Source organism: Colletotrichum acutatum (assembly GCF_030867785.1).
Source record: "Colletotrichum acutatum strain CBS 112980 chromosome Unknown BDZ83scaffold_140, whole genome shotgun sequence".
In the NCBI taxonomy this organism is placed as follows: domain Eukaryota; kingdom Fungi; phylum Ascomycota; class Sordariomycetes; order Glomerellales; family Glomerellaceae; genus Colletotrichum; species Colletotrichum acutatum.
This window is the reverse complement of record NW_026849134.1, coordinates 17,390-41,012: the sequence shown is the minus strand read 5'-3', so window position 1 is coordinate 41,012 and position 23,623 is coordinate 17,390. Positions and strand designations below refer to the sequence as shown.

Genomic DNA, 23,623 nt, shown 5'->3' with positions numbered 1-23,623 from the left:
CACCTGCCCGGCTTGTGTCAGTCATTGAGCAGTCAGTCAGTCGGTCAGTCGGTCAGTCATCACGGACGCAGACAGACAGCAAAGCGCACAAGCACCGTCTTTTCATCCACCGCGGAAAGATCGACATGAGACCTCGCAGAGATGGCGCCGAAGCTTACCAGCTTTTCGACAGCAATCATGACAGCAACACTTATGACCAACCAGTCCATGATCATCATCCCCGAGGAAAGGATAATGGAAAGACGGCAGAGCATCGTCGACTTGGCATCTGCCTTGCCATACTTTGCCCGTTCTTTGAATCCCGCGTATGGAGTATTATTATAGCAAAGCGAAAGGAAGAAGCACAACCTGGACGATAGGTATTCTGTAAATCCACACGCAGTCAGGTCGGTACCACGGTACGGAGTACAATACAAGCACGAGTATACCTGCAGTAAGAGACGCAGTGGAAGACGCAGTCGGCGGTGGCCGAAGGACAGACGGAGAGAGGGCGGACGTAATGACGGGAGTACTCGGTACTCAGACTGGTGTTTGCCAAGAAAGGCATGCTAAGGGACTCCAGGGTTGACCTGGATGAAGCAATAGGTACTGCAGCAGAGCATCATAGCTCCATTTTCTTTCGATTCGGACTTTTCACTTTACCCAGTCCCAGCGTCCCACGCACCAAAACGGACCACATACCGCCCGACAGTTCCCCTCCCCTGGTCTCGGTCAGCTGTGTAGGGACGGGAGACTCGCGCCCACAAGGAAGGAAAGGTGGTCAAAGGTCCTCCGTACTCCGTACCCACGATCAGGTACCTTACAAACCCGTCGGCCAGCCCACCCAAGAGACAAAGTCCGCGTACCGTATACCTTGTCGCAAGGCAGTCTGGGTACCTACGGTACTCGTACGGTCCCTCCCCCTTCCTCCCCCTGGTACCTCGCTCCGGTCCTCACTGTCCTCTGCGAGAAGAGACGGAGAGCAAACTAAGGTCGCCCACACTCCACACACCGCAGAACGACCACACCCACCAGGTTCGGCTTGCCCAAGCCCCAAGGCTCACCTTCCTCGCAGTCGCTGCACCCAAAATTCTCTCGGCTTCTGACAAGCACCCCGGTCCCCGCCGCTTCCGTAGGCCGGCTTGGGCATTCTTGGTACCTTTCCGCCGTGTCTTGGGTGTGCTTGGTACTTGTCACTCCACACGCTCTCGTTCAAAGATGGATTTCTAAGAGTCCAAAGGTCCAGAGCGACTTTGTCCCAAAGCTCGGCCTCCATCTGCAAAACTCTTGGGACCATGGACCTTGTCTCTTGTCTTGTCTCCGTTCTCACTCTATCCCGTCTCTGCCTTACCTTAACCTACTTTGCCTTACCCTGCCGCTTTGCCCGCCTGTTCCGCTGCCTCATCATACATATCAATCTAGTCATCCACACTTTCCGTAACTTTGTCGCTTGTCCCATTCCCTTTTGACCTCCTCCCCTCCCTCTCCAAAATACCTGCTCCCTCCAACGTCCTTTGGTTGCTCGTTGATTATTCACCTATTCCCTCCCTCTCCTCCGGTGACGACCAACCAACTCGCCGATACTCGAAGCATTAGTGGAATCAGGAATTTTAGGGATTCCAACAGGACGGTTCACTGCGACGTGACGTAGCTGGGTCAGCGAGCAAGACAGATTCAAGACAACATACAACGCCTGCTGGATGGTTCGGTTTTAGTCAGAAACGGAAAGTCGACGCACCCCCCGGTAGAAGACCAACTCGCCCTTTGGTCCTCTTTACCGTCACCTATTACATCTTCCAACTTCGCCCCTCACATTGCATCTCGACTCTCGACTTCCTTCCCCTCCGAGGGATCAGTAGCCATGCAGGACTTCAGCACTTTCCTGAAAGGAAAGCCCACCTTGCCATCTCTATGGACCGGTAACATCAACTTCGCCAAGCTCAACCCCATCCCCCACCGATACCGACCCAGTCGAGCAAAGAGAAATCAGAAGAAGCGCGCATCTGGCAACTACACTGGTGCCGAAGATGTCACTTCATTGCAAAAGTCTCTCAACCCTCTCGACACATTACGGAAACTGCAAAATCACAAGTGGCGCCTCCTCGACCTGCAGTACACGATCCTCGTCGCCCTCATCATCTTCTCGCTCTGCATTACGCCTTCAGCGCCATTTATCAAGACCCTCGCCGTCACCGGGGGTCTCCTGCTTTTGACGATACCCGTCACCAGCCAGTTCTTCTTCCCAGGATTGAGTATATGGGCATACCTCATCTATTTCTTTTGTAGCCGGTAAGTCATCTTGCTTGTGGTGTTAGTGGTTTGGCTTGAATGCTAATTAAACATCAGCTTCATTGATGCGAAATACCGCCCCCACATCTGGGTTCGTGTCCTCCCCGCCCTCGAGAACGTTCTCTACGGTGCCAACCTCTCCAACATTCTGTCTGCCCACACCCATCCGGTTCTCGACATCCTCGCCTGGATCCCGTACGGACTCGGCCACTTCGGCGCTCCCTTCATCTGCGCTGGGTTCCTCTTCCTCTTCGCCGCCCCCAAGACGCTTCCGATTTTCGCCAAGTGCTTCGGATGGCTGAACGTTCTCGGCGTCACCATCCAGCTCGTCTTCCCCTGCACTCCTCCGTGGTACGAGAACGAGCATGGCCTCGCCCCAGCTGCGTACGGCATGTCCGGATCCCCCGCTGGCCTGGCCCGCATTGACGCTATCCTCGGCATTGATATGTACACCACCAGCTTCTCGACCGCTCCGGTTCCTTTTGGCGCTTTCCCGTCGCTGCACGCTGCGGACGCCGTCATGGAAGCTCTCATCCTGAGCTACTGCTTCCCCCGCTTCCGCCCTCTGTTCGTCATTTATGTTGGATGGATCTGGTGGGCAACCATGTACCTCAACCACCACTATGCGGTCGATCTGGTCGGCGGTTCTCTGCTCTCCGCCGGAATTTTCTACTTCGCCAAAGCTCGATACTTGCCTCAACAGCAAGCTGACAAGAAGACTCGCTGGGAGTACGACTATGTCGAGATTGGCGAGCAGACCAAGGTCTTCGATGAGGAGTACGGACGGATGTACAACATGGGATACCTTCAGCGCCGCGGCAGCTCCGACAGCGATGAGTGGACAGTTGGCAGCAGCTCCAGCTACAGCACATCTAGCCGGGGTAGCGGAAGTTTGAGCCCCGCCCTTTCCGAAGAATCCGGTCGCAGCATTTTCAGTATCGAGATCAGACCCGATAACGACAGATACGAAATTCCCCAGCTCACAGAAGTGGCTGTGCAGTAAATACCTCTCGTCGCACGCGCAGACCTATTCAGAAACACGGTGAACAAAGCACGCAGTGCCGCGAATCCGAAAGGCGGCGACGCCGAATCAACCCCGCAGCGCGCACTGGGAACCCTCAGACGATTCTTCGAAACCACGAACCCAAACACCCCCCTTAACCAATACCTCTTTGTTCGATTCTCATCATCAGCACTTTTTTTTCACTCAAAACGGATACCACATTGGATTACCTGTACCATTTGCATCAGAAGCACAGCAACGGCGCAATAGTGGTTTATTTTACAAACGACAGAAACGCCGGAGACGCATCGATCTCGACAGGCTTAGGAGTAACGGCCTCATGGATGACCACAACAGCAGAAGAAAGACCCACGGAGTCGGGGAAGGGGCAGTAACGGAAGACATGGGGGACATGGGATGATATAGAGTCCCCCCGTACATATTAATGTGTTCAATGTCGAGATGAATCTCTATCTCATCTGGCATCTAGCCAGGATGTTATGGAGGTTGATCTCTGGCGCCCGACTAGCAGGAAGGCGGGCCCTATGTAATGTGGAGGCACGAAGGGGAAGAGTATACCACGAGTAGAGGTAGAGCAGTCGCTACTGAAGTAGTTGATGGGGTGAAGAAAGAATAACGAGATTACCTATTCTCTCGATACAAATGTTCACTTTTGTCTGTGATGTTTCGCCATTTGCAGTCTGCTGCATTTCAATTCGGACTGAGTTCATATCCAAGGATGGCAAGCTGACAGTAACCGCCCGCATTCCGACTTGGAGTGCTCGCAGATCATCCTTTCCCTTTCCGTGGCTATCGTTCTCAACTCTCACCTGCCCAGCTGACCCGACCCCGGCTCGGCCGGCCAAGTAGGTTGCGCGGCCACGGCCGGGCTTGGGAGCTACGGCACCACCACGGCACACACGGCAAGGATTTATGGTGCTTTGTAGAGTTCTGTGGCGTTGTGATGGCGCAGACGGCGGGCTTAGATGGACAAGGTGGAGGAAGAGAGGGGAAGAAGCAGCGGAGGCACGGAGGCTTGGGGGCTTGAGGGGAGAGAGAAGAGAGAAACGGCAAAACGGGCAAGACGGGAATGGAGCAAGTGACGCTAGAGCCAAGACCCGAGCGATCGGGTCCGGCAAATTCAGCCTACGAATTTACCCCCGCCCCAATTGCGGGTTTGCTTGGTGTGTTTGGGTGGCTTTTCCCTGGTTCTGGTTGTGAAAAGTGGCCAGGTTGGATTTGTGCTGCGCCGATTTCCAGGTTCCGAGGGGACCGGGGGCTGGAGGGCCGGGGGTCCACTTCGCCGAGCAAGGGTTCTTGGCATGGGGTTTTTGGGTTTCTTGTTTCCTCGTTTCCGTCGATCTTGGTTTTCTGTCGTAAAATTTCGTCAGCTCTTTCCGGGTGGGAAATATGATTGTGAAGATCGGGCGGAGCGTGGGATTGAAAATTCTAAAGATTTCCAACTACCAGGAATCCTTCGCAAATACTCATTATTCTCACGTGTTCCACAATCTTTCCACTAACTTAGCCTTGAGTAGGTTCAGGGCTGACCAAAACACGCGAGATGCGAGTGGCATGAACATTCATCTAGTTTGAGGTACCTGTGCTTCTCAGGCTTTGCTCTCTCAAATTCGAGATCTCTTGTATCAAATTCTCATAATGTAATATCCCCTATCTGCCACCGGCACATTCAACTCATGAGCCATTTGCGCATCGAAAACCGTCCCCCGGTACCGTTTGAGTTTCCAACATAGTTGTTCCAAGCCATTCCCAAATTCCGCAAACCTTCTGCCACGGGATCGCGGTCTTTTCTCTCGGCTTCCTGTGCCGCCCGTCGCATTTCTCCCCATTTCTGCTGAAATTTATCCATCCATCTTGTGATGTTGAACAGCAAGGTGAAAGGACTGATCCTTTGGCGTCGCGCAGAATAGATCCCGAGGGCACCCAGCACGCCTGACCAAAACACGACTCGGAGCCAAGAGTAATACAGCCTTCGAGCGGCTAACCTTCGGTCTGGGTTGAAGTCTCTGGGCCTACCAAGCATATCTACCTCTGCGAGAACCCAGAGAAACAGAGCGAACCATGATGGTAAAAGCGCATGCTGTGCCATTGTCATGCGGTACCATGCGGATTGGAATTGCCACATAAGAAACATGTAGATTATCGCGCCGAATACGACGATCACCGATATATGGATACCGAGATCCTCTGGATATCTCACAACGTCTATCACGCTGTCCGGGAGTATCAAACCCCAAAGTCTCCAGAATAGCGGAATTGGCTCCTGTCTTGAGCGTGTTCTAATTGGAGACAAGGATCGGAGGACCTCTCCACCGCCTCGGCCGCGTATCAGGGGATCCATTCTGGAAGCTAACTTCACCGACTTCTCTTTGATTCTCAGCGTGGACGCGATGTTCTGTCGAACCTTGGCGAACGAGACGATGTATCCGACTCCGCTCGACCGGGCCACCAAGATGCCTAGTACGCGTCTAAGTCTGGTATCAACTACCCAGGATCCTGAGTCTCCCGCTTGAAAGTCTTTTGGTGTGATGTTAGCAAACTTGCGGTCTTCTGCATGCCTGAAGAACAATGGGGTACCATACCTTGACTGGGATCATCTAGTTCAACAATCCAGACTTCCTGAACTTTCTTACCTCCCCTGGAGATCATGAAAGTTGAGTCTGGACAAAGACGGCCGCGCAACAGGCCGCTCCTACCCGAAATTGTCCATACCGCCTGTGCTGACGGTGACATATCGCGATGCCCAAATTCCTTGTCCAAATCAGAGCAGACGCCTTCGATGAAAGGATTTTGCCACTGGATTGGCTTCTCCATGCCTTCTGGGATTCTGTTTGGGAGCAGAAGGTCGTTTTCAACAGGCACGAGGAGCCAGTCGTCACCGCTTCGTAAATCGTCTTCCTGAAACTGACTTGTGAGATATCCTTCTTTCTCAGCCAAGTCTTCTGGCGTGATCTGCCCCGAGACCGCTGCGCCTATCTCGTCTGAATGCGGCTCAGCTTCTGTCGTGATAGATGCATCCACATCACCCGAGGCCATTATTTCAACCTCTTCTGTGTTTCTTGGTATGACATTGCTAGTACTATCATCCAACAACACAGTCTCTTGGAGCTGTCTCATGTTCTCGCACTCCTCACTCGCACCATCGTCCGATCCGGAGGGAGTCAACGAATCGGAGTCCTCACTATCAGTGTCAACGTTGTAGATGACGACTGACCTCGCTTCCGAGTTTCCCTCGTCATCGGCAGAATCCTCGGAGGGCTCGTCGTCGTTATGTGGCATATGGCTTGTCGTAAGAGCGTAGAAGCTACCTCTGATCGAAAGAAGACCGCCTATTGTAGATGTCCTCTGTCCTAGACTGGGTGTCTGTACGATAACAAGACTGCCGCAGAGGGTTCGGTCCAGGGCTGGATCGCGGATCACGCAGGTAATTCCAAGTGCGGCGGGAAGAACTTCCTTCTTGTGATAGCATAGATGAAGCGGGGTGAAAATGTGCTTATTTTTGGACATGATCTTGTGGAAACGGCGCATCTGTCCCCAATCATCGAGACCATCGATGCGGATGCGAGTCGGAGTCTTTCCTACCAACTCTAGCTTGCTAGCGAGAGTTTTAATTTGACTGCTGGTCTGCGTCGAAGATACAGAAACGAGGATTGGCACAATGTGCGGCAAATCAAAGTGATGATTATCGAAAAGATCTTCTTTGTAGTCGTGGAGAATACGCACGAACTCCTTCAAGATGTTCTTGTCTTCTGATTCGAATACAGCATTGGGATTAATCTCTGCTTCAGTGCTGATATTCTCTGGGAATTTCGGCGTCAATATAACTTTGAGTGGTCTCTGCGGTTCCCTTGGTGTTGGGGTCGGAGTCGAGGTCAGGGCCGTGGTGGTTGATGGCATTCTCGGCGCCACTGCTGGAGGTGAGTTGCCAGAAAGAGACCTTACATGGGAGGGTTCTGTGAGAAGGGGTTCTGTTGCATTGAATCTCACCGGGGTCGAGGAGGGCTTAATCGCACTTGTTCCTAGCGAGGGCGTTTCCCTCAAAGACGCCTCTTTCGCACTCCGGATAGGGTTGGTCATGATTTCTCCTTGGCCTTTGCCTACGTCGCTGCTGTTGAAAGTCCTTGGATCAACCGGTGTCTCAATCACGGTAACATGCCGACGACGAGGAAAATTCACCCATCTTATCTTTCCAATCATCACCACCAACCCTATACCCAAGACTAGGGCGATGGTTGCATATATCACTCCATCTAGAAGTAAATCAAGGAACCCTTCAAAAGGGTCTGACTTCTCACAGCTCTTATTGACAGACGCTTCGGTTCTGGATTCATAAATAAAAGCCTCCATTGCGCAAGGCATGAGATGCTTTGCTAGTTGGAAGTCTTTGGAAAATGTCATATGCGCTGCGGCATGTGGGCTGGTCACCAGTAGAGACACAGAAGAACGGAGATAAAAGAGATGGAGGCTGGGGTCAGCGCAGGATTGGGGACATTAGAGATTAAAGAGTGATTCGAGAGGCCGATCAAGTAAATGTACTGCGGCCGGTGTCAGACTCGACGACATAGATCTATTGGTCTCTAAAATAGGCAGTGCAGTCATGTGGCACAGTCGAGTACGAGGTGCAAGGCAGACAGGAATCCTCAGCCTGATCTGGGGATTCCAAAAAAGTCGCATCGGAAAGGATACATACCGAACGATGTTTGTTCTCAACAATGCGTCCCCTCACAAGTGCTCGCAAACTAGTTGACTTACTTGGATCATTGCGAGTCTTCATCTTGCGTTAAAATGGCCGATAACGACACCCGATCGAATCATAGAATGATCGCCGATGCGATCTGGGAACCATGCGATTCGAGTGCGGCCATCTCCATTCAAAATGGTCAATTGAACAAGTTCTTCAATCACTGTGTACGACAGCAATCATCACTCGACAACTCCGCCGACCAGCCAAGCTCGGTCGATTCTATGGATGAGATCGTAAACGCCATACGATTACTTAGATCAAATCCATCAGTCTGTAAAGATCGAGTGCTACAGCAATGGTCCTCGCGAGCAAGCAATATGGCATCAGTTGAGTGCGCGGTACGTATGATGCTCATGACGGAGTGCGAAACCGAGGGAACTTTAGCCATAGGAAGCCGCAATGTCTATCGGTGGGGCGGCAGCGAGACGTTGGTGGACTACTTGAACCGGATCTATACACAGTCTACTTCAAGCGACGTGTCTAAAGATCCCGTTGACCTCAAGAAGCTTAGATGCCACGTTCTGGCTAGGGATGCTGGTGTGAAAATCCAGCAGACTGAGAAGCTATCAGATCACCTGAACCTAGTATGCCGCCCTAGGACCAAGGTGCTTTTGGTTTTCTCTCACAAGGCATTCCTCGAACACAGCCTGGAGATAGTGAAAGCAACCCGCCCGGATCTAACCCATACTACCCACGAAGCATTGGCACTGTAAGCTCTCATGAGACCACGATCAACGGTAACTTCTTAGCTAACGTAGCATACAGAGGATGTCTACCCCCAAAGCTCATGGACGAGACACTGAGAACTTACAATCTGCTTTTCCCGCTGATTGGAAGCACCAAGTCTAAAAAACTCTGGAACGGCTGGGTCAAGCGCGAAAACTTGGACGCAAGTCTGTTGAAAGCCTCCTCTGGCCTCTCCAAGAAGGGCACACCGCGAACTTTGCACGATCTCTACGAGGGTTTCCCACACTGGGCTCCCCAGTTGGCCCGGCTATTGGAAGAAGTCGATGATCCGACTCCGACTACTCGGTGGGAGAGATACGCAGAGCGGAGAAGGTCTCACCGACATACATACAAGTGCGCCATCGCCGCGCTCGTGGTGGCTGCCGTATCGGGGACGCTGGCGACGTTGTTGGCGGCTGTTCAGGTGTGGATATCGTACTGCGACTGGGCAAAGGAACTCAACAAACCTTTATGTAGACCTTGAAGTTGCCATGGCTCTGAGTTGCGGGTCACGCCCTCACCAAATTTATTGATCATTCGTCATCATTGCGACTAGCTAGCTAGCAGGCCAAGAGCCAGACTTTCTATCTTCCTCCGCGTCTGTGACCCGCATGAAACCCTCGCATATGAGGGACATACATTAGGTATCGATCCGTCCAACGCCTGAAACGAACAAAAACAAAGCCAATGATAGCTTAAACCCCCTCGAACACTTATGCCTCCTCCGTTCTGTACAGTAGGGCTTGCAAGAGCGGCTCTCTGAAGGTGTAGAAGCCCCGTCGTTGCAAGTAGAGCGAAAGCCAGACGAAGCTCGTGTCGAAGGTGGTATGAGCGGGTGAGACCGTAGACTACGTCTTCAAAACTCAGTGTGTACTTTTCCATCCGGTACAATGCATGCAAGACATAAAAGAAAAGTGACCAAGTTGGTATATGCGAACTTCCACAAGTAGAATCGCTTGCCAATATGGTCGGCAAAGCCAAATCGCACGGCTCTGCAACCGGTGTATATACTCTGACAGGATTTATGGGCAACTTTGAGACGCTGCGCGAGCATCTTCGACGACCGCAGCTAGGCTACTTAAAGCCATGTCGAAAGGGCTGGCGGAATGACTTCTTTCCGAAGCTGGCGTACTTCTAGGCGCCAGGCACAGGGACGGGCGTTTCCTTCTTGCTTGACTTGGGCTCATCTGTCTTCTCCGACTTTCTCTTCTTGCGCTTCTCCTTCTTGGGCGTCTCCTCGGCTGCGGGAGATGACTTGGAGGGGACCTGCGGGATTGGGACTGCGGATTCGCGACGAACGCTGGGTGGAAGAATAGGCGTCTCCTTGCGGGTCGAAGCAGGTTCATCAGCCTTGGACTTCTTGGAGCTCTTCGACTTCGGCTTCGGCGTCGAGCTCTCGGGGGCTGGGCTGGAGGCAGCAGGGAGGCTCGAGAAGGAAAAACCGGGCTTGGGGACGGTCGGCGGCGGAATGGCTGTCACCTTCTTGACCGAGCCCTGAGCGGGAGTATCCTGGGATGAAGCGTCACGCTTGACCTTCTTGGCCTTCTCCTTGGATGACTGGGCCGGAGTGGATTCCTCGTCTGTGGGCAGCTTGCGCTTAGATGCCTTCTTGGACTGGCTGGGAGTAGCGAGAGTCGACTTGGCGTTGGATCCCACACTCGAGATGGACTCGATGCTATCGCGTCGCTTCTTGCTCTGCTTTTCCTTGGTCGTGGGCAGAGGCTGCGAGTTGGGTACCTCAATAATGGTAGACTGAGAGTCCTCGACGGGATCCTTAGCGACCTTGGACTTCTTCTTATCCTTCTTCGAGCTCTTGGGGGTAGGCTCGTCGATATCCATGGCATCACCTGCCGGAGCCGCGGGCATGGATGTGTGCTTGGATTTCCTTGTGCGAGTCGGCAGAGCAGGCGTCGAGGTCATCTCAACATCTTCGTCGGAGGATTCGTCGAAGCCGATCTTTCCCATCGGAGTGTCCTCTGGGACACCAATAGGGTGGAAGCGAGCTCTCAAACCCTGAGGCTGGGGACGGGGGAGGTTTGGCTGAACGGGCCTGGGAGCGCTAGGCTCGCTACCAACCAACTGGGTCACGCGCTTGACGTGCAGAACCTTGTCAACCTTCTTGGGGGCTAAGATGTGGCGTTAGTAATTTGATCTGATTTGATTGTTTCGTCCTCCATACCTGTCTCATAACGATTGCCCTTCTTGTTGGGAATGAGAAGCTCTACTGCAGTGGCACCCACGTCGAAGCCGACAGTGTAGTCCTCCGAGTTGTGCTTGAAAATGGCGTCTCCCTTATGCGCCTTGTCCAAGGGAATCTGAAGCTTCTCCACAATGTTGATGGGGATGGAAGCGGGCGCGGTGAAGTACCAGAGCTGCTTGCCGTCGAGCTTGGCCTTGGTGAAGAAGTCGGTCATATCTTTGCCATCCTCATCGCCTTGCGCTTGTCTCAGGACAAAATCCTTGCCAACGAATCCAGGAACGTTAAGGTCCTTGCTGTTACGTCTGGGAGCGACAGCAGCGGTAGTCTCCTTGTTGGTTCCTTCCTCCTCATCAGAACTGGAGTCCTCCTCTTCATCTGCCTCGCCCTCTGCGCTCTCCTCGCCACTGCTGGAGCTTGCCTCGCTCGAACTGGTCGAGGCTGCCGTGGTTGCCTTCGCGCCATTGACCGCGGGCTTGGCTTTAGGCTTGGTCGTCTTTTCGGCCTCGCTCTCAGAATCACTCTCCGAATCGCTAGAAGAGGTTGTTGAAGCGCCATTGGCAACTGGCGTCTTCTTTGTGGCATTCTGCACTGGCTTCTTCGCAGTCGGCTCGCTTTCGCTCTCACTGTCACTTGAGGATGTGTCTGTGTCGGCCGCCGCCTCTTCCGCTGAGGACTCTTCGGAAGAGCTCTCGGGCCTGACTGGTGCTTTCTTGGTGGCAGAGGGCTTCGCATTGGAGGTCTTGTGTTCGACGTCGCTATCGGCAACCTCATCGGCCTTGTCGCGCTTGGCCTTCTTCAGAGGAGTACTGGCGGATTTGTTCGACGCCATCTGACCGTTAATCTTGGCGAAGAAATCGGGATTAACGGGACCACCATCATCATCGCTGCTGTCACTGTTGCTAGAGCTATCGTCGGAATCGGACTCCTGAGCACGAGGGTCGAACTTTTCGGCCTTCTTCGCTTGTGTGCCTCGGGCGAATTTGCTCTTAGGCTTTGCGACTTCTTGGCCTTGCTTCTCGAGAATTGCGCTCAGCGAGTGAACGCCATCAAGCTTGCGTGAAGACATCGTGCCTGGGGTGCTTCTAGAGGCAAGGCGAAATGCTGGCGTAGAAAGAAGTGAGGACGTCGAAGCGACAGGAACGGTTGGGACAGGAATTTTTCGAGGGTCTCGCAAAGATTCAGAAATCTTTGCAGGGATCGCACGGACCAGAGGTGGGGTCACGGTGGTAGCGGGAACCGCGACGCGGTGAGAGCCAACCCGCGTGCCTGCCGCGCTTCCGGGGGACTTAAAGTGCGTCGGCGTCGGCGTGGGTGTGGGTGTTCGGATGCGCATGAAGGATTTTCCAGCGCGGTTTTTCGGTGTGAGAGCTTTATCTCCAAATCTCATATCGCGATCGCGGGGTCCGACGAATCCGCCTGCCATTTCGGATTGACGCCCACAGTGCTCGATTGAGTGAGGTATTGCAAGTTTGACTTTGGTAGAAATTGAGCAAAATTCTGCGTGTGAGTTTGGCCAGTTGAGGTTGCGATGAGTCGAGAGAAGAAGAAAAAAAGAAAAGCTGATCTGAGGTTGGCAAGGTGCAAGAAGGAGGTAATTTGCGAAAGGCAGTCTCGACCCGGGGTAGCTGCCTGCCTCATCCAGACGGCCCTGTGAGAGGGACGGTAACGTACCCAAGGTCCTGTTCGAGCAAAGCCGGGAAGGACTGTACCTTACTGATTGAAAGCTGAGGTTATCTTGCTGTAGCTGCTGGGCAGGCACAATCAACACCTCTCCTGCCGTTGCACAGGAGCAGTTTTTGAAAGAATCTCATTTGAAGTCAATACTGCTCTAGAAGACTTTTCTCCATTGCTACCAAGAAACCCAACATGGCAACGCCAAAGCGACGGAAGGTCGAGACATCGGAGGGCTCAAGGCGTTAGTTGTCACCCCTTGAACTGCTTTCAATAGCATCTTCACCTAAGAAACGGCTAACAGCCGAATAGCAATGAGCGCATTTGCTTTGAGGCGACAGTTGCTTTCAGCAAGCCCGTCCTTGTCTCCAGCACCTCAAGCCGAGTCTCAGTCAGCCCCTGATCCCCAAGCATCAACTCCAACGCCAACACCCAAAGTACGGTCTCCCGCGAAAGGAAGATCCTCAAAAAGGGTCGCCTCTGCCGAGGAAGAGACAATACAGCACACATCAAAAACCAATCCCGTGCAGAGTGCATCTACGCCAATAGCAGGAGCGACAGAATCCAAGTATAATCTCCCCGCCTCGCCCTTCGAGCATACTCTGATGACTTCCCAATAGTCCTACTGCAGATCCTGACGAGATCAACCCGGAAAAGGCTGGACCCCAGCAGTTCTCGACGTTCAGGCCGAGTAAAAGCAACTCTCGCAGAGTGGCAGGAGGCATTCTCGAGCTGAGACTCCACGACAGCGAGGTAAACATATCCTTGCGCACGATATTAGTTCTTCCATTGACAAGTTAAGCGTTTCCTGGTTCTCGGAAGTTATGGCATTAAGGTTCTCGATGGCGAGATCACTGTAGCAGGGGCGAGCATTCGACCTTCAGATGGCATCAAATGGGTTCATGCCCCTCACTGCCATGCGATCCCCGTGCTGCGCTGCTCGGAGGAGACAAGACTTGAATTACATCCTCATCCACAAGGTGCAAGTTTGCGCAAGCTCGAACGGCTTTCACCTCTCTTCCGAAGTTTGTGGCATGAGCCCGAGGGTAAAGCGAGCAAACGAGGCGCCAAGACCGATACCTACAAGATTGTCAGTTTATATGTTGGACGGCTCGGATCCATCACGTACTAATGTTTGCTAGATTTGTACCTCTGAAGACGCGCCCAAGAGAGCTCTGATTCAGGACCTGCGATCGCATCCCGCCTGGAACAAGAAATTGGCGGGGCTAACGAAGGCGAAACCAGACCAGCCGGCCCTCAGCGTAATGCTTTGCGGACCCAAGTCGTCCGGCAAATCCACCTTTGGCCGGATACTGGGAAATCGGCTGCTCACGGGCGCCGGTCAACAGACTCGAACCCGGAAAACACCACCCTCAGTCGTTGTGATGGAGCTAGATCCTGGGCAGCCAGAGTATACTCCGGCAGGTACAATCGCCTTGGTTCAGGTCAGAGAACCCAACTTGAGTCCATCTTTTGCCCACATTGCGGCGAACGAGCAGAATGTGACCATTATAAGATGTCACTCAATAGCTTCGATTTCACCTGCATCCGACCCAGAGCTGTATCTGGAGTGCGCACTCGATCTGTTTCAACGCTACCAAGACACGTGTAAAGGGCTGCCGTTAATCATCAACACGCCCGGTTGGGTCTTGGGAACAGGGCTGGACCTTCTAAGTGAGCTCGTATCGACGATCAAGCCAGCCGAGGTGATTTACATGTCCGAAGACGGCCCTAGGGAGACCGTCGAAGGCTTGCAAGCGGCGTGTAAGACGGTTTTTACACTGCTTCCCTCGCAGCAGTCAGAATTCACTTCCAGAACCGCTGCACATCTACGTTCGATGCAGGCGTTGGCGTATTTCCACACCAAGAGAAACCCGTCGAATCAGGTGCTGTGGAACCCTACTCCGCTTTCATCATCGCCACCTTTGATGGTCGGCTTTAAGGGAAAGAACCGCGGAATTACTGGGATCGTCAGCTATGAGTATCAGCCGCCAGCAGACCTTCTCGCAGAGACCATTAACGGGTCTATCTTATGTCTGGTCGAGACCGAGGATGTCAGGGCATTCACTCGTCTAGCAAGAGAGAGCAGTGACTCTTCCGCTGTGTCATCAAGCGCTGACGTGATGGACGTTGATGGTGTCGCACTTGACTTGGAGGCAATTGTCGCCAGGACGCCTGAGGGAATCCCATATATCCCGAATACCGATGCGCAAACTCTGGATCCACGATATGCGCAAACTCTGGGCCAGGTGTTACTACGAGGCATCGACACAAAGACCGGCGCTCTCCAGATCCTCACACCGATACCCCTGGAGCGTATTGAAGCAGCCAAAGCAGCGGGCCACCACTTGATGCTAGTTCACGGCAAGCTCGACTCCCCCGGGTGGGCGTACACGGAAGACCTATACTACCAGTCCTTCAACGGCAGTGATGTAGATAACTCCAAGTATGACACGGTGGAAGTCATGGACGAAGATACGGAAAGCGACAAGTCAGATGAGGAGCCCGAAAGTCTCGAGCTTGCTGGCGATGTTAGCGACACGCCGTGGATCGAGGTCCTTCAGGGCCACGAGAAGCGTCCCGTGGGGTCGAGGGTGTGGAGAGTCCGGCGCGATCTCGGGCGGGCGGGCCCGGGTGCTGAGTGAAAGAGATAATTCGGATATCTTCTACCGATACCCTGCGAAAAGGTTCGAGGTTTAGTTATCTGACTTTGTGGCGCAGAAACTATAGATAACCGTAGCCGGTGGGCTGCAAGACACTTATTGTGTAAGTAAGGTCATAAGCAGAGGCGTCCCGATATCCGTACCTATGAATGGCGCATTAGGTAGATACCTACCGCTGACACAGCGGAATTACGGGAATGCACCCCTCCACAAGGAAAGCTAGAATGCGGCGGCTTGCACCCACATTCTAGGCACTCCCGTCCGTACATGTGTGGCACGCACACACCGTCCCGCGCATGCCATGTGTGTCTTGAGATGAAGTGCAGCCTGATGCAGTGTGGCAGTCCATTCAGGGCGGCCGCATTACAAAGTACCCAAGTACTTACATTAGTAGCAGTAAACTGATGGAGTCCCTGCATTGGGGATTTACCCCACATCCCCCGATGACGTCCGTGAGTTACCTTGGGTCGAGGTCCCCAATTGTGCCCCTCCCTTCGGCCCCTCCCCCTCTTTGTCATGCTTTCTCATCGCTTATTTCCTCCAGAACATTAGCCCCCAGCGGCAGTTTTCTGCAGATAGTTGGTCGTCCAATCGTGCTACACACATTCAAGATGATGTTCCGAAGAAGCTTTAATCCGTGGACTTGCCCCCGCGAGGGATAAATCCGCCCGAAATCGTGGGGAAATTAAAGCTTGCGATATTTAACATATGAATTAGTACTCTTAAAATGCTACTAGCCGAACTCATCTGCTCTACATCTTGATCACTCTACTTCACCTGCTTCTCATTACTGTTGTACTGAATCTCTGAACTCCTGGTAGTGCATAACATGACTGAGCTTCCAGAAAGCAAGGTCGATGTCCTCATCATCGGGGCTGGCCCTGCTGGGCTTATGCTGGCTCTCTGGTTGTCCAGACTCGGTGTCAAGACCCGTATCGTTGATAAGAGGACCGCCAAGGTCTACTCTGGGCAAGCAGACGGGTGAGAATATCGGCCACCTGTATGACATGACAAGTACTCACATATATCACAGGTTCCAAGTGAGATCCCTGGAGATCCTAGACAGCTTCGGCGTCGCAGAGCGCGTATGGAAAGAAGCAAACCGCATGCTCGGTACGCGCAACCTCACCTCACAACCTCGGTAGATCTCACTAACACCAACCGCAGAGGTCAGCTTCTGGAACCCCGACGAGAACGGCACGATCCAGCGCAGCGCCAAATCAGTGAACACAATCCCAGGCCTCTCCCGCTTCACCGAATCTGTCCTCCACCAGGGGCGCATCGAGCAGTTCTTCATCGACGGCATCCGCGCCTCGTACCCGTCAAACGAGACACCACTACAGGTGGAGCGCATGGTCATCCCGACCTCGCTCGAGATCGACGAGGCGGCAGCCGAAGACCCGGATCCGGAGGCGCACCCTGTCACGGTCACGCTGCGGCACTTGACAGAGCAGGAGGCGACGCCGACGCAGATGCTGAGCAATCTTAGCGATGGCATCTTCCGGAGTAATCTTGCCGAGGACGATGTCGCGGGGATTTTGGATCGGTCCAAGGGAAGAGAGGCGAGGGATGAGGTTGTGAGGGCCAAGTATGTTGTTGGCTGTGATGGGGCGCACTCGTGGACTAGGAAGGCGCTGGGGAAGGAGTTTGAGATGAAGGGGGAGAGTACTGATGCTATTTGGTGAGTGAGCGTGAGATGAGGTGGTGAGGTTTTGAGCTGACGGTGAATTCCAGGGGTGTGATGGATATTGTTCCCATTACCGACTTCCGTAAGTTCTCACATCTACCATAGAGATGCAGTATGCTAACTTGAAACAGCCGACATCAGGTTCCGGACCATGATCCAAAACACCGCCGGCGCGCTGATGATCATCCCCCGCGAGAACAGGATGGTTCGTCTCTACATCCAACTCAAGGAGGTCTCCGCGGGCGGTGGCCGCGTCGACCGGTCGCAGATCACGCCAGAGATCATCTTCAAGTCTGCGCAAAGAATCTTCAGCCCATACAAGCTGGAGTACCACTACTGCGACTGGTGAGTTCGACAAAAGTTTTTTTTTGCAGCGGCGGATGGGCGCTGACGTGCTATTAGGTGGACGGCCTACCAAATCGGTCAGCGAACAGGCGACCACTTCAGCAAACTCAATCGCGTCTTCCTCGCGGGAGGTAAGCAAAACTCCCATAGCTTTAGCCTTCATCCATCCTTTCAGGAGCTGAATCATATGATCCAGACGCCGTGCACACGCACTCCCCAAAAGCTGGCCAGGGCATGAACGTCTCGATGCAGGACAGCTACAACCTCGGCTGGAAGATCGGCCTCGCGTGCAAGAACATCCTGCCGCGCGACGTCCTCTCGACGTACGAGCTCGAGCGCAAGAAGATTGCAAAGGACCTCATCGCCTTTGACGGCAAGTTCTCCAAGCTCTTCACGGGTGCGCCGCCAAAGGATATCCAAAGCGAAACGGGCGTGTCGGAAGACGTATTCCAGAAGGCGTTCCATACTAGTCGGATGGTATGTACCAACACCCACTCCCAGTCTTTCTCCGGTTCTCGGTGTTGAGATGGGGGTTGAGTGAGCGCGACGATGAAGCTGACGTAGAGTATCGCAGTTCACAACCGGCGTCGGCGTAAATTACCAACCAACAGTCCTCGTCGCCAAAGAAGCAGACGCAGACCAAGAAACCGAAGACGACTTGCCCAACACCCTCGCAAAGAGCGCCGCAAAGAGCACCCAATCCCTGGCGACAAACTGCAAACTCGGCCAGCGCTTCCCCTCATACAAGGTAATCCGCCAATCCGACGCCCGCCTGTGGGAACTGCACCACAAGCTCCCCTCAAACGGGCGCTTCCGTCTCGTAGTCTTTGGCGGCGACATCTCCCAACCTACCCAGCGCGACACCGTCAACGCCCTCGGCGCGTGGCTGTCGAGCTACCTGCCCAAGTTGCCGACCATCGCGTTAGGTCCCGCGTCGGATCCGCATAGCGGGCAGATCAAGTTCAAGACGGACGCGGCTCCGAGTATTGTTGATGTTGTGCTCGTGCACTCTGCCCCCAGGGGCGAGATTGATTTGTTGCGGGACGTGCATGAGGCGTATCACCCGTTTGATAGTAAGCTTGGGTGGGATTATGACAAGGTGTTTAGTGATGGGAAGACGTTTTATGAGGAGCCTGAGAGGGCATATGAGAAGTATGGGATTGATTTGGGTAAAGGTGCTGTTGTTGGGTTGCGACCGGATGGGTATGTTGGGCTTGTTACTCCGGTTGGTCATGACGGAGCGGAGCAGATTCAGAAATGGTTTGATGGTATCTTTCAGAGATCACGAGATGATGCCAGACATCGTCAAAAGGGGCATGAGAAATGTGAAGGAAATGTGTAGTCGGTTGAGCCTGTGCTGCTGAGCATTGACTTGCCATGATGATGCTTGTTATTTGAGCTCGGGATATACGATATATACCTATCACTTTTTCCATTCGGGACGTGTTAGATCTCGAATCCCATCATAAAGTGTACAAGCTAACAGCTTATGAATATGAATCGTGTGATTAAGCAGAAAAGGAGTGTCATCATATCGCAGTGGTTGAGGCATCAGAGGCCGTAGAATCGGTATCCGTACTGCGCTGAGCATTGAAAGAACCATCGTGACATGAGGGTTATGGATCATCAAAGAAAGGAAACGGCAACATGATTGGTTTTGAAGGGTAAATGCCTACCTTATCCATGCCTCAAAGGCAAACGCTCCTGAGGTTGGACGCGTCGGGCTTAAGATTCCTGGCGCCGAGGATGGCTTAGGCGACGCGAGATATGGCCTCTCATTGGCTACCACTGAGGTAGGGCATCCCCCTCAGATTACAATTAGATGACCTGGCATCTCTGTCACTGCAATCAGTTTTCTCCTCCAACATCTTGTTTTCATCTTCCTACTACCTACTCCGTACTCAAGCTTCCATTACATCTCGCATCTGCCTTCTCCCCCTTCTTTTTCCTCGTTTTCATCCATACCCTCTAGAAGTCTAGATGGAAACCCCAACCACCTCATGAGAGTCTATCCACAGCGATCATGCGTCACAAATGGCTTAGGCCCTGACTTCCGATATCCCAAGCACAATATCACAAAGTCACGCTATACTCCGCAGAAAAGATCATGACACAGACTCGAAAGAAAATGCAAAACTCCTCGATCACATCCCCGGCATCCCCTCCAACATGCGATTCTCAGACAGGTCCCTCTCATCAACATCATGAGATAGCCACGCATCCTTCTTTGAACACAGGAAGAAAAAACAACAAAGAGAATCCATTCATATCGCTCGCTCGCTCGCTCTCATTTCTTCGTTTCCATCTCTTCATCACGATCCGCGGTTCTTCCCGAAGACCGGCCTTGTTTTGGTGTTGATGCCTCAATTATGGGGCATGAAAGGGGTGGGGCTTCCGGCCGACCTCGGAAGCGAGGCCACCCCTGCAAGCTTTCGCGCACGGACCATGTCATCACATACATTCGCCTTGCCAAAGGATGAGATGAGCGGGCAGCTTGGTGCAACCAGAATGATGAGGAGGAGTCGCGACACCTTGGTACAGTATTGCGGCCGACACTGACTTAGCTCTCAGGGCGACCGCAACACTATTCCGAGAATTGCGACCCAACACCTCGAAGGTCTTCCGCCTGACCATCATTGGGCTGAGCTCCTTCATCGACAGCCCCTGCGCCGTGGGGAATGAGCTGGTCAACCAACATGACTGCATCAATGTCACGCTCGATTCGGCTTCCTTGTCGCTCGCGGCTCCCAGCATGATCGCTGCTCACCAACTCAAGGTCAATGTCTTGCTCGAAATCCCGGAGGCGATCCCCAGCCCCAGTCCTAGCTCTTTCCTCTTGAGAGAGCTGGTTTCCCGATGTGCCCCTAAGCAACCTCGATGTTAGCCAAGCCGAACCACGACGCAACCGACCGAATGAATAAGATACGAGGTAGGGGACTTGGTGGTGGATGATATGGAACCACTTGCCAGCACAAGACTCAAGCCGTGGCACGCCTGACGCCGAGTTGGCCTAGGAGCGCTGGGTCCAGATCCACACGCAATCCTGCGAACCCGCGAGACCCAGGACAGCTTTGCTCAGGGCGCGAATCTGGCAAACGATGGTGTTAAAGCCCCAGGAAACTATGAATTCCGTGCCTCCACATACGAGGCGGCATGGCATACTTGCTCACCACGGCGGTAGAGCTCTAGAAATGAGCGAATGCCATGCCTCCACATACGAGGCGGCATGGCATGCTCGCCCGCGAGGCGGCGTAGAGCTGGATTTGGGGAGGGATGCTGAGATACCAAGAAAAAGCCATGGTGCTCATGGAGTAGCGTGCGGTGCAGCGCTACGGTGGAGTGCAAGAACGAGATCTGGTACTTACGATCTGGCTGAGCCTTGCTGGGCTGCGACAGAGGCCATGCTGGATTTTGTTCGCCTCGGCGTTGCGGTGCGGATTGCAAGGTAAGTCAAGGTGCGCTTGCAAGTGAATGTGTGTGTTGGTGCGATGGGTAGAATGATCCTGGAGCCATTCAAGTTTCCACGAAGCAGCAGACTGGCTGGGCGTAGAAATGTCGTAATGTTTACCGGGTGAGGTTGCTTGTGGTGTCAGGAAGTTGTGAGGAAGAGACAACCTTGGATAGTGACTCGAGATTAAATCTTGCTTTGGTATTCAATGTAACAGAAGCTTTACTTGCAAAAGTTAAACGTCTTGAAGGAGGAAAGAGCCTGAGGGAGGCCAGAGAAAGTGCGAGGTAGGTAGGTAAGTAGTAAGGAAAAGATGGCGGTGGTGGAAAGCGAAGGAGGCAGAAATGGCACGCGGGTGGTGGTGGTGGTGGTGGTGGTTTTTGGTGGTGGTAATGTTGGGTGAGTGACGGCGGGAAAGTCGCAAGGAGCCCAGGACAGGCACGGGTGCTGTCAACGCCAAGGAGGGCCAATGTGCAAGTGTCTGCCATCTCTGGCTCTGGGTTCAAGTTTGGCAGGGTCTTGGCCGACGGCGGGGGAGTTACCCCAAGTCCACCTCAACTCAGTGATGGAGGGGACTCTGCCTTCCAGTAAGGTATCCCTGGGCCGCCAGGAACCCGCCTGGCGGGTCTGCCGCCCCTCAAAAGTTTACGAGCTCACAGCTATCCGACTTACAAACAGGGCCTCTCCTCAAATAACGCAGGCTCTAGTCCCGGTCAAGGTGATCTCCTCGGGGGGGAGGGTGGGAGCTGTTTGTTAACTACCCATCTATCTCCACTGCCTTACGTGCTTCCCTTAGGGGGGATGAGACTCCCGCGACCCGAGACTCGAAAGTGACATGCAAATGCCCAGGGCACGAATCCGCCCTCCACAACGCAAGGTAAGGTACGTAAGGTATGCTTGTTTCGCTTCCACTCTGCCGCTCCGTTGAAGATTTGGTCATCGGTCACCTCTAGGTGTACTTTTCCTCTCGCGCCCAAGGGGGCCAAGGTGCTGATGATAAGCGGAGAGGGGAGGCATACCATGCCGACCGTAAAGCAGAAGCCGCTTCTTCCATGGACCCTCTACGTGTATGTTTCCGCTTCATAACGTTCACTACTTGGCTCTTTGCCTGCTGGCGGCGCTAGTAGCAGACAGCAGCACTTTCCCACGTGCATGTATCTCAGTGATGGACATTCCATGCTTGCACGACCGGCCGGGCAGGTAAAGGACGCCTCTCTCCTTCAAGTTTCCACACACGGTTGAAAAAGAAAAAAGCCAGGACCCCACGTCCCTTAGCCTCCCGTCACACACGTAATCCACATTCACATCACCTCATTTGGTATGGGACGACGACCTCGACACTGCTAAGGCGGACCTTACCTTATGTTTAAATCCAAGACCAAGTTTATCTATATAGCTCTCTCTACCTTAAGCAAGGGCCAGTGAGGTCATGGCTCCGCTCGGAGGCTTCTACACTAACAGTCAAAAGTCGTGTTTTTTCTTTTTTTTTCTTTTTTTGGGGGGAGGGGGGGGGTGTGGGAACTAGAGTAGGCAATGTACAGACGTATCCAAATGTGTAGATCAATATTAGCTTGTATCGTGCAGGTCGCCCAACCTGTCAGACCTGGCTGGCGCTGGGTGCCCTGGCCCTCTCTGTGAGGATCTTACATTGCACAGGGACCTAACCTTGGAACCCTGCCTTAGTGTTCTACTGTTTGGGACTCTGGATCAACTCCCCATTTTCACACGGCACGTTGCCAAGCTCTGGGCCAGACGGATGGTTCCTTTTCGTTTTTGTTTCTGTTCTTCCGTCCTTCCACCTCTTTCGCACCTTGCAAATGGATACACACATTGGCAATTGCAGGGATACCCTTTCCAGTTTCATGGCAATACCTCACCTCCACTCTCTCCTCCCCTTGTCAGTTGGCATTTGCGGTTGGCTGAGTTTCCTTACGGTAGGTACCTGATCTTACTTCAAGTTGAAGACCGTCACGCAAGGCGAAAGGGCTTCGCAAGGTGTGCGTCTAGAGATTTCTGAACAACGCCAAGTGGCATACGATGCTGGTGAGTTGACACGGGGGGCGGATGGGAGAGAAGAGGAAAGTAAGCAAATGGGAATGCAAGGTCTTATTCCCTCTGACACCTGATGCACTAGGAATTTGACGTGCAAAGTTGAAATGCTGTAAAAAAGAAAAGGGAAAGAGGCAAGTGACATGGAGCTTACCTAACGAGAAAGGTGAGGTAGGAAGCGGGAGGATAGCGGCGCAATGGGGAGAGGTGAGACTGCGCGGTCAAGCAAAAATCACGGTCATCCGGATAAGGGGCCTGGCACCTGCCAGACAAAAACTGAAGAATTTGGGAATGAAGGAAAGAGCCAGCGCCCAGGGTTGGGGGGCGGGTGCGGTCAGGACCTGACGGTACCTGTACCCATCGCTGACTGATCAAGCTTCCCCGCCGTCATGTGCAGCTAGGCGGTAGTAGCTCGCACGCAGCTCCCGTCTTGACGGCGTCAGAAATCCATAACGTAGGGTAAGATCGCGGTCAGGAATCGGCGCGAGGATGTCCCTGGGTACGGACCGACGAGGGTGATCACGATTGAAGAATAACACCTAGCGCAAGAGAAAAATGTATCAATGTATCCGTACTTCAAGGCACGAAACAGCCTTGGGTATCCATGGTTTCTTTTTTCTGAAAATCGGCTTTGAAATTTCCTCGCCCGGTATCGTATCGTACCTGGCTCCGTGTGGTCCTACCCTTAACTTCTTGTGACCTAGCCTGATCGGGTCACCAAGCTCAGACACATAGCTTGAGGTGCAGGGTGATGGAGGGGGCGGCTGGCAGCAGATCAGAACAAGGTGATGCGCGGCG

General features: G+C 53.3%; 8 protein-coding genes across 8 annotated transcripts; 4 read left to right on the top strand and 4 right to left on the bottom strand.

Annotated features, from left to right (window-relative positions):
- Positions 1-1,840: 1,840 nt before the first annotated feature.
- On the top strand, positions 1,841-3,271 carry BDZ83DRAFT_589489 (PAP2 superfamily protein; the record flags this gene model as incomplete). Its single annotated transcript, XM_060506238.1, has 2 exons — positions 1,841-2,268; positions 2,326-3,271. 2 exons carry the CDS (start codon positions 1,841-1,843, stop codon positions 3,269-3,271), a joined length of 1,374 nt encoding a protein of 457 aa, XP_060359640.1.
- Positions 3,272-4,657: 1,386 nt separating this feature from the next.
- BDZ83DRAFT_90714 (uncharacterized protein) lies at positions 4,658-7,768 on the bottom strand. The gene is made up of 2 exons (XM_060515997.1): positions 5,875-7,768; positions 4,658-5,809 (listed from the first exon to the last, which is right to left on the bottom strand). Exons 1-2 carry the CDS (start codon positions 7,688-7,690, stop codon positions 4,962-4,964), a joined length of 2,664 nt encoding a protein of 887 aa, XP_060359639.1. The 5' UTR covers positions 7,691-7,768; the 3' UTR covers positions 4,658-4,961.
- A 585-nt stretch (positions 7,769-8,353) lies between these two features.
- Positions 8,354-9,246, top strand: BDZ83DRAFT_756828 (uncharacterized protein; the record flags this gene model as incomplete). The annotated part of the gene is made up of 2 exons (XM_060514803.1): positions 8,354-8,745; positions 8,802-9,246. The coding sequence occupies 2 exons, from the start codon at positions 8,354-8,356 to the stop codon at positions 9,244-9,246; spliced, it is 837 nt and encodes a 278-aa protein (XP_060359638.1).
- Positions 9,247-9,896: 650 nt separating this feature from the next.
- Positions 9,897-12,385, bottom strand: BDZ83DRAFT_756827 (DNA-directed RNA polymerase I subunit RPA34.5-domain-containing protein; the record flags this gene model as incomplete). The annotated part of the gene is made up of 2 exons (XM_060514802.1): positions 9,897-10,888; positions 10,942-12,385. 2 exons carry the CDS (start codon positions 12,383-12,385, stop codon positions 9,897-9,899), a joined length of 2,436 nt encoding a protein of 811 aa, XP_060359637.1.
- A 222-nt stretch (positions 12,386-12,607) lies between these two features.
- BDZ83DRAFT_90635 (uncharacterized protein) lies at positions 12,608-15,359 on the top strand. Its single transcript, XM_060515996.1, has 5 exons — positions 12,608-12,877; positions 12,946-13,201; positions 13,254-13,386; positions 13,436-13,723; positions 13,776-15,359. The coding sequence occupies exons 1-5, from the start codon at positions 12,829-12,831 to the stop codon at positions 15,276-15,278; spliced, it is 2,229 nt and encodes a 742-aa protein (XP_060359636.1). The 5' UTR covers positions 12,608-12,828; the 3' UTR covers positions 15,279-15,359.
- Positions 15,360-16,125: 766 nt separating this feature from the next.
- On the top strand, positions 16,126-18,670 carry BDZ83DRAFT_589525 (FAD binding domain-containing protein; the record flags this gene model as incomplete). The annotated part of the gene is made up of 8 exons (XM_060506242.1): positions 16,126-16,277; positions 16,330-16,409; positions 16,464-16,977; positions 17,031-17,065; positions 17,115-17,328; positions 17,386-17,459; positions 17,525-17,805; positions 17,903-18,670. The coding sequence occupies 8 exons, from the start codon at positions 16,126-16,128 to the stop codon at positions 18,668-18,670; spliced, it is 2,118 nt and encodes a 705-aa protein (XP_060359635.1).
- Positions 18,671-19,799: 1,129 nt separating this feature from the next.
- Positions 19,800-20,824, bottom strand: BDZ83DRAFT_90501 (uncharacterized protein). The gene is made up of 2 exons (XM_060515995.1): positions 20,694-20,824; positions 19,800-20,192 (listed from the first exon to the last, which is right to left on the bottom strand). The coding sequence occupies exons 1-2, from the start codon at positions 20,729-20,731 to the stop codon at positions 19,913-19,915; spliced, it is 318 nt and encodes a 105-aa protein (XP_060359634.1). The 5' UTR covers positions 20,732-20,824; the 3' UTR covers positions 19,800-19,912.
- A 1,505-nt stretch (positions 20,825-22,329) lies between these two features.
- BDZ83DRAFT_637775 (uncharacterized protein) lies at positions 22,330-22,750 on the bottom strand. The gene is made up of 2 exons (XM_060509328.1): positions 22,729-22,750; positions 22,330-22,665 (listed from the first exon to the last, which is right to left on the bottom strand). Exon 2 carries the CDS (start codon positions 22,638-22,640, stop codon positions 22,464-22,466), a length of 177 nt encoding a protein of 58 aa, XP_060359633.1. The 5' UTR covers positions 22,641-22,665; positions 22,729-22,750; the 3' UTR covers positions 22,330-22,463.
- Positions 22,751-23,623: the final 873 nt, after the last annotated feature.

Excerpts from the sequence above, each read along its gene's own strand:
- BDZ83DRAFT_637775 (XM_060509328.1), bottom strand. The coding sequence starts at position 22,640 with ATGAAACTGGAAAGGGTATCCCTGCAATTGCCAATGTGTGTATCCATT.
- BDZ83DRAFT_90635 (XM_060515996.1), top strand. The coding sequence starts at position 12,829 with ATGGCAACGCCAAAGCGACGGAAGGTCGAGACATCGGAGGGCTCAAGG. Across the intron at positions 12,878-12,945 it reads GACATCGGAGGGCTCAAGGC|CAATGAGCGCATTTGCTTTG; the intron begins GTTAGTTGTCAC and ends ACAGCCGAATAG. Across the intron at positions 13,724-13,775 it reads AGACCGATACCTACAAGATT|ATTTGTACCTCTGAAGACGC; the intron begins GTCAGTTTATAT and ends AATGTTTGCTAG.
- BDZ83DRAFT_90501 (XM_060515995.1), bottom strand. The coding sequence starts at position 20,731 with ATGGCCTCTGTCGCAGCCCAGCAAGGCTCAGCCAGATC. Across the intron at positions 20,193-20,693 it reads CAGCAAGGCTCAGCCAGATC|GGGCACATCGGGAAACCAGC; the intron begins GTAAGTACCAGA and ends GAGGTTGCTTAG.
- BDZ83DRAFT_90714 (XM_060515997.1), bottom strand. The coding sequence starts at position 7,690 with ATGACATTTTCCAAAGACTTCCAACTAGCAAAGCATCTCATGCCTTGC. Across the intron at positions 5,810-5,874 it reads ACTAGATGATCCCAGTCAAG|ACTTTCAAGCGGGAGACTCA; the intron begins GTATGGTACCCC and ends TCACACCAAAAG.